Source organism: Haliotis rufescens, unplaced genomic scaffold (assembly GCF_023055435.1).
Source record: "Haliotis rufescens isolate VD_foot unplaced genomic scaffold, xgHalRufe1.0.p SCAF_16, whole genome shotgun sequence".
Classification (NCBI taxonomy): domain Eukaryota; kingdom Metazoa; phylum Mollusca; class Gastropoda; order Lepetellida; family Haliotidae; genus Haliotis; species Haliotis rufescens.
In genome coordinates this window covers 22656657-22664537 of record NW_025963846.1, presented here as the reverse complement: position 1 = coordinate 22664537, position 7881 = coordinate 22656657, and the positions used below count along the sequence as shown (strand labels likewise).

At 41.4% G+C, this 7881-nt stretch overlaps 1 protein-coding gene across 2 annotated transcripts in view; it reads right to left on the bottom strand.

The window, feature by feature from the left end:
• Positions 1 to 1536: 1536 nt before the first annotated feature.
• LOC124133879 (ectopic P granules protein 5 homolog) overlaps positions 1537 to 7881 on the bottom strand; it is an 84633-nt gene continuing 78288 nt past the window's right edge. For both annotated transcript variants that reach the window (XM_048397006.1, XM_048397007.1), the window contains 3 exons: positions 5872 to 6091; positions 4450 to 4656; positions 1537 to 2469 (listed from right to left, as the gene is read on the bottom strand). In XM_048397006.1, coding sequence (XP_048252963.1) covers positions 2172 to 2469; positions 4450 to 4656; positions 5872 to 6091 — 725 coding nt within the window. In that variant the 3' untranslated portion in view covers positions 1537 to 2171. The remainder of the gene's footprint in view (positions 2470 to 4449; positions 4657 to 5871; positions 6092 to 7881) is intronic.

The following is a 7881-nucleotide window of genomic DNA, read 5'->3' as shown; positions in this document are numbered from 1 at the left end:
GCCCATATGGGTAATAAATTTGGTTACATACTATCTTGAACAACCCCCCCAAAACAAACAAACACCGCCCACCCACACAATAATTTCAAAAGCCGCTGCCTGAGAACCAATTCTATTATGTTGTTAAGCCTTACTGATTACCCAAACAAACTCTTTGAAGGTTATCACAAAATACAAACAAAAATATGTTTACAGCTTCTTTCAATCAAACACATAAAATAAATATTTTATTTTTTTACATAACTTACGGTGGGCTCAATTAAAAAAATAAACTTTAAGTGCATACAGTAATCTACGCTTATAACGAACAGACAGATATATCAAACTGATTTATGGTGCGGGCCATTTGCTGTATATATGCTGTATATGTGCTAATAACAAACTATGATTTAAACAAAACATTAGTGTTCCCTTTGAGTTTGTTTTAGCCATAGTTTACTCATCTTCCCGAGGCAAGAGAGTTAACTGACTTAAAAGTCCCGTTTCAACCCTTACCCAACTAGGCTGGAATTCCTGGGCTCGATCGTAGAGCCACCAGTGGCTATTAAGTCCCTTCTAGGTCCCTTCTAAGTCCCTTCTAAGCCTCTCCGATGGACCAATCAGATTCTCGTATCACTTGCATTTGCTTCAAACAAAACTGGAACCAAGTCATGACGATCTTATCGATAATCAAGGTCTATAGTGTGATAAAACGGGTCTTACATCGCGAAATGCATCAAATCACGAGTGCACCTTGATTAAAAACATTAAAAGATTTGGAAAATATCTGTTGACAACGAGTTGGCTGGTGCACATGCTTTGCAAATCCTGCAATCAACCGAAATCTGCACAACAGTTTACGAACCGGATTTCGATTCACGATTTTGATTTGACTATGCATAGACTCGTTAGTCCAGCCAAACTATAACTCAGTAAGACCAGCCTAGTTCGGCAAGGGTGGAAACTGGACTTTTATAGTCAGTTAAATCCCTTGCCTCGGGAAGATGTAGTTTACTGTACTTGATAATTATGTGACACCCAAATTATCTATGTTAACCAACACATCTACACATCTCTGCACTGGAAATTCCACTGGCCTTAGTGGCAGTGAGGTAGCCAAGTGGTTAACAAGTTCCCTCATTCCTGCTTTTTTTCCCCCACATGGAAACGATGTGTTTCTGGAGTTGCACACCATGGTATTGCTAGAATACTGATAAAAGCAGCACAAAACCCTAGTAATTCACTCACTCTAGTCATGACTATATTCATAAAAACTTACAGTGACGAGATCAGTATCGCTTAGTAATCAAATTAAAGAAATACAATCAAAATATTGCAGGAAGGATTACATATTGTTCATGTTAACTGTGACTACAATGTGAGTGCACATCTGTTGGAGTGTGAGTGAGTGAGTTGGGTTTAACGCCGCTTTTAACAGTATTCCAGTTATATCACTCCGTGGCGGCTTAATGTGGGAGGAAAGCCCGAAGTGATGCAGGTCTCAGACGTTAACCACTTTGGTGAAACCCACGAGCACGGGTATGGTGCAGACAAACCTATAAACATAATCGGGGCGAACCCGGATATACAAACCCACAAACATAGGTTTCTGGTGTGCCCTTGGGACGCAACTCTGCACAGCAAATCGCGGCGCCTTAGACTACTGGGCCACCCGTGCCACCACATCTGTTGGGACAACTAGTGACATCAACTTTACAATCTATGCAAGTAATGTCAGTTTCGAAAGTTTAATAAGGGAGTTATATGCTAAAGATTGAAACCTTCATGCAGCACCAGCTATAAAAGCTTAACACCTATTTAAACTTTGGAAACTCTACCTTTTTACTCAACAAACGTTATACTTGAGTGTGTGCTGTTTCATGCTGCAGTCAGCAATATTCGAACAACATCATGGTGGTCTGTAAATAATCAATCAGAGTCAGGCAAATCAGTGGTTGGAAGCACAAGCAATGATCCATAATGGTTGGACAAGATAACACACAATTAGCCAGTACATCCAGTCTTCTCACAAGTATATAGTCAGCTCTCACACAAAGGGCACTGGGGCCTAGTCTTGCACCAAATACCAAGTAGATTCACATTTTGAAGGTTTACCACTGCACTTGGCTAAGATGGATCTTAGCGTAGCTTCAACCTTAAGCGCAATGGGTAATAGTATCCTTATATCTAATTCACTGAATACATTTCAGATAGTGCCAGTCGGCAAAGAAGGCTTGTGCCAGTTGTTGCAGGAGTGCTAGGGAGTCTCTCAAACACATTGTCTGGTCGGGGACGAAGTGGCACACCAGATCGATCTGCTCCTTGTACTGGGCGTACTGCTTGTTGGTCTTGAGACTGACCAGTGCTGTGCGGCTGGCCCGGGCTGACTGTGTGTTGGACAAGGCCTGGTGGGGCTGGAGGCGGAGCTCTGTGTCGCTGTAGATTTGGGTGGCAAGGAAAGCGGCAATGGTGCGACACATGATGCGAAACCTGTGGACAAAGTAGACACAATTTATTGATAACAATTTCGTTATTTACTGTAAAGGCGATGTTTCGGAATAGATTCTTATACCGCTGTCAAGCAAGGCCATTAAAAGGAGACATTTCAGGATAGATCCTTATAGCGTTTTCAAGCAAGGCTATTAAAGGAGACGTTTTAGGATAGATCCTTATACCGCTGTCAAGCAAGGCCATTAAAGGAGACAATTCAGGATAGATCCTTATAGCGTTGTCAAGCAAGGCTATTAAAGGAGGTGTTTCAGGATAGATCCTTATAGCGTTGTCAAGCAAGGCTATTAAAGGAGGTGTTTCAGGATAGATCCTTATAGCGTTGTCAAGCAAGGCTATTAAAGGAGGTGTTTTAGGATAGATCCTTATACTGTTGTCAAGCAGGGCCAGGAGACATTTCAGGATAGATCCTTATAGCGTTGTCAAGCAAGGCTATTAAAGGAGGTGTTTCAGGATAGATCCTTATAGCGTTGTCAAGCAAGGCTATTAAAGGAGACATTTCAGGATAGATCCTTATAGCGTTGTCAAGCAAGGCTATTAAAGGAGGTGTTTTAGGATAGATCCTTATAGCGTTTTAAGCAGGGCCAGGAGACATTTCAGGATAGATCCTTATAGCGTTGTCAAGCTAGGCCATTAAAGGACACATTTTAGGATAGATCCTTATACTGTTGTCAAGCAAGGCCATTAAAGGAGACATTTCAGGATAGAACTACCATTGTCAAGCAACATGAAAACTGTGGACATCATTAGTTTGTTTTGTTTGTTGTTTAGCCTCACACTTATCAATATTTTAGCCTTATGACGCTGACCTGGACAAGTCTGGAGCAGATGATTAAGTGATTCATATTGTGAGCAACAATTCATGCTGTCAGGTTACGATGACGCTCTATCAACCAAGTCACAGAGCCTGTCCACCTGATCCATTTGGTTGCCTCTTACGACCAGCGACCAGCGTAGGTTGCTTGGGACCAATTCTATCCCAGAATCCCCACAGGGACAACAATTAGAGTAGGTGATCTATGTATAAGCAAGCTATCCTCTGATTGTAAGACAGCAACAGTACGGGAACACCAGAAATGGAAGAAAAGCATTTTGCTCCCTGCAATTCATCCAAATGACTCAAAGCATGTGTTGGTAACATTTAGAGGTGGGATCATTTTATTTTTCAGCAAAGGAAGATAGAAACAGTATCTGAATTCCATGAAAGGAGAATAAAAAGGTATTTGGCACTTGCCCAAAGCAACCCTTCAAAAAGGAACCATAAAATCACGAATACTTGTGTTTAACATTTTTTGGTGATTAGTAATGGCAACAAACTCCTACAAACAGCAATTTGAAAAAGATGGCATTTTTGGAGGATATTTAATATGTCCTTGAACAACTCTCAACTAACCAGGCAACAAAAAAAGACACAGAAAATTAATTTATCAGATTTTCACCACTATCTGCCTTGCTACCAAACTCCCACCTTCCCAAATCATATTGTTGAAGTCCCTACAGATGAATGTTCCTTTTATTTGTTTGTTTGTTGTTTAACGCTGTACTCAGCAATATTCCAGCTATTTGATGGCGGTCCGTAAATAATCGAGTCTGGACCAGACAATCCAGTGATTGACATCATGAGTATTGATCCATACAATTGGGATGCGATGACATGCATCAACCAAGTCAGCGAGCCTGACCACCCGATTCCATTAGTGGCCTCTTACGACAAGCATAGCCGCCTTTTACGGCAAGCATGGGTTGCTGAAGACCTATTCTACCCTGGATCTTCACAGGTCTTTCCTTTTATTCTCTAATTGATGACTTGTACCATATACATAGTCCCACCAAACATTTATTCTTCATCTGTCAACAGACAATGTACACGGAAGCCTTGACCAGTTTGTAGCTTAGTAGAACCGGTATTCAGAAATTCAGATTTTTGGGGGTACTTTTGTTTTCAATGTATGGTATACTTACTTCAGTGACAGTGCTGACTTTTTACCGAAGCCTATAGCACCAAGCAGTCCTGAGGAAGCCCTGTCCTCTCCGAAGACGTTGAGCTGGATGAGGAACTTCTTGAGGGCGAGGATACAGCGGACCCTCCTCTCTCCCCCATCCAGCTGTCTCAGGATGAGGTCCAGGAGCTTTTGCCACCAAAGCAGCAGCTTGCCCTCATTCTCAGCACTGAAGACACAACGAGGCATTGTATACCACTCAACTGTTCATAGGGATAATCAGATTCTATTTCTATTTAAATATACACTTGACATATTATGAGAATCAGTTTGAGTATCATGGAAAGATAAAAATATCTCTATCACAAGTGGAGTAGTATATTTCAGTATTATCATATCATTCAATCACTGACAATTTGACAAATTTGGACAAATTATCAGTAAAACTTGAGTTAAATTTCTTTGGGTGAGTGAGTGAGTGAGTATGGTTTCACGCAGTTTTTAGCAATATTCCAGCAATATCATGGTGGGGAACACCAGAAATGGGCTTCATACATTGTACCCATGTCGTGAAATGAACCCGGTCTTCAGCATGACGAGCGCACGCTTTAACTACTAGGCTACCCGACCGCCCAAATTTCTTCGGAATAATTACTACATTAGCTCATAAATGTCATGATAAATAAGAATATGCAAAAATAAGGTGCAGTAGTTTCAACATGTTCATACAAGCATGCCACTTTTGTGAATCCCTTGAGAAGAGGTATGGTGCTGACAGACTAAAGTTCGAAAGAGAAGAGAGAATCAAGGACTCAAACCCATGACCAAAAGATCCTGGCCATCAAAGGTACCTAACTCGGCACAGAAAACAGCAACATATTACACCACTCGGCCACCTGTGCCGCTGATGTGATCAATGGTTCCTTCAGTCTGCTCACTGGCCCTCTGCATACCTGTCAACTCTCATTCATTTTGATTACAACTCACACATTTTCTTCATGTGTCCCGTGAAGATCTGCGGTATAATAGGTCTTCAGGAACCCATGCTTCGCTGACTTGGTTGATGCACGTCATCATATCACAACTGCGTGGATCGATGCTCATGATGTCAATCACTGGATTGTCTGGTCCAGACTCGATTATTTACAGACCACCATCATATAGCTGCAATATTGCTGAGTGTGGCTTTAAACAACATGAACCATACATCATGGATCACACTCTCACAATCACTGAGGAAATCTCACACATTTCTTAAAAAAACCAAAAAGGGTTCAAAATACTAGTCATTGGTAAATATCATTTTTGGTTGGTGGCTTCACCTCCTAGATCTGCCACCATGGCTTAGCCCTGGAGCTATCTGGGGCATGTGGCCCCTGGACCATGACTAAAACAAAATCTCATTCATAGAAACATTTTAGGGGGGTACAGCCCCTCTCCTCACCCAGGCTTGATGTCGTTGGTCCAGTTGACCAGGTTGTCCATCAGCTTGAGTTCATCCTTGTAGCTCTGACACAGGGGTATCTGCTGCAGGGTGTGAGCGTACAGCATCAGGTAGGAACCCTGGTTGATGGCCTCGTTGATGCAGTCAGATACGTTCAGTTCCGGCATTTGGAAAACAGCCAGGATGTGGTCCCACTGTCCACTGCTTCCTGTGTTTTGGTCTGAGGAGAGATGAATGAGGCAACATATCACTCACATCTGGATGTTTGAGAATGAGATCATGGGAAGTATTGGGGAGCATCTTTTCCATTGTCAATGTTAGCCTCAAGGGATATGCAAGTGAGTGAGTGAGTTGGATTTATTGTTTTATTTCAACAGGGCTGGCTTTCGATACACATGGAGATCGATAATTGTCAACTAAATATCGAACAATTATCAATAAAATTTTGGAAATGTAACTTTGAGCAAATATGAAAAAAAAGTCTGAAAGGAAACAGCATATTCCACTCCACTAGTGAGCAGTGACACATTTATCATGTTGAGGTGAGGTGAGGTGAAATTGGGTTTAACGTCGCGTCCAAGATTATTGCACTTATATAGCGACGTGCATGCACGTGTATGTGTGTGTGTGGCTGCTTGTACTAGTCCGGACTGATGCCGATTTATAGTGCTAGCTCACTGAGATACCATGCCGCAGTTTAACATGAATACCCCACTCAGACACAGTATACTGACTCCGAGCCGACCAGTCCTTGTTTTAGCCCCTTAATGCCGAGCGCCAGACAGGGTAACAACAAGTACATCTTTTAACGTCTTTTTGTATGACGCGGCCCGGGATCGAACCCTGGACCTTCCGCTCTCCGGGCGGACGCTCTACCACAAGACCACGGAGGCGGTCCTTATCATGTTGATGCAAGGATTACTTTGTGGACATTAAAGATACAACAAAAACAGTTAGTTTCCGTCTTCGACAATTGACATTATTGACAATAACAAGACCGTTAGGGTACATCTAAACTTTATTTCATCATGATAGTTTATGAAAGATATTATCACTGAAACAATGTTCATATTGATAATTGTTAATATTTCTTCCCATCGACGATCATTCCAATTCTCATTCTTTTCTGCCAGCTATAACTTTCAACAGTATTCAGCTAAAGCTAGTATCAGTCTCCTTAACCAATGTTTCAGCACAAATTCAGCGCCAGCAACAATATTTATCCGATATTATGAATTTGGTAAAATTCCTACTCATCATGTTTGCTGCTGCTGAGTATGTAAAGATAAAAAAACAGATGTATATCAGGATGATAAAGAAATACCTTATACCACACACTTTAAGAGAAGATGAGTGAGTGAGTGAGTGAGTGAGTGAGTGAGTGAGTGAGTATGGTTTTACAATGCTATTAGCAATACTCCAGCAATATCATGGTGGGGAGAAGATGTGTTCTTTTGGCAACATCCTTCACAACTGACAACTTATCAAACCTTTTAGTAAATACAAACATTCAACTCTGACTTTGATGTTTTCAATCATTTTGGAGGAACCCCTACAAAACAAATTTCAGAGATGAAGCCAAAATTGCTAAACATTTAACGACGACTGTCTGATATGCAGATGTGTAACTCCTTTTGGTGTGTTTTACATCCCTTCAAACAAAATATCAACCAAATCAAGACATAATACCCTTGTCGTGAAATCAAGAGAGCTAGGAACACAAAGTTTCACAAATGATACTCAAATTGGAAAGGTAGCCTTCTGTGTGAAAAGAATTACTTTCATCACTCTGGGACCATCCTACAATTAATGAGGGAGAGAGTTAGATTTAATGCCTTTTCTACCAATATTAATGACTGGGTAACAAGAAATGGGCTTCACATATTGTCCCCATGTGGGAAATGAAATCCAGACCTTCCGCATGGCGAGCGCACGCTTTAACCACTAGGCTACCAAACTGGCCCTCATATAATGTATGTTTGTTGTGTAACGTCGCATTGTCCACATATT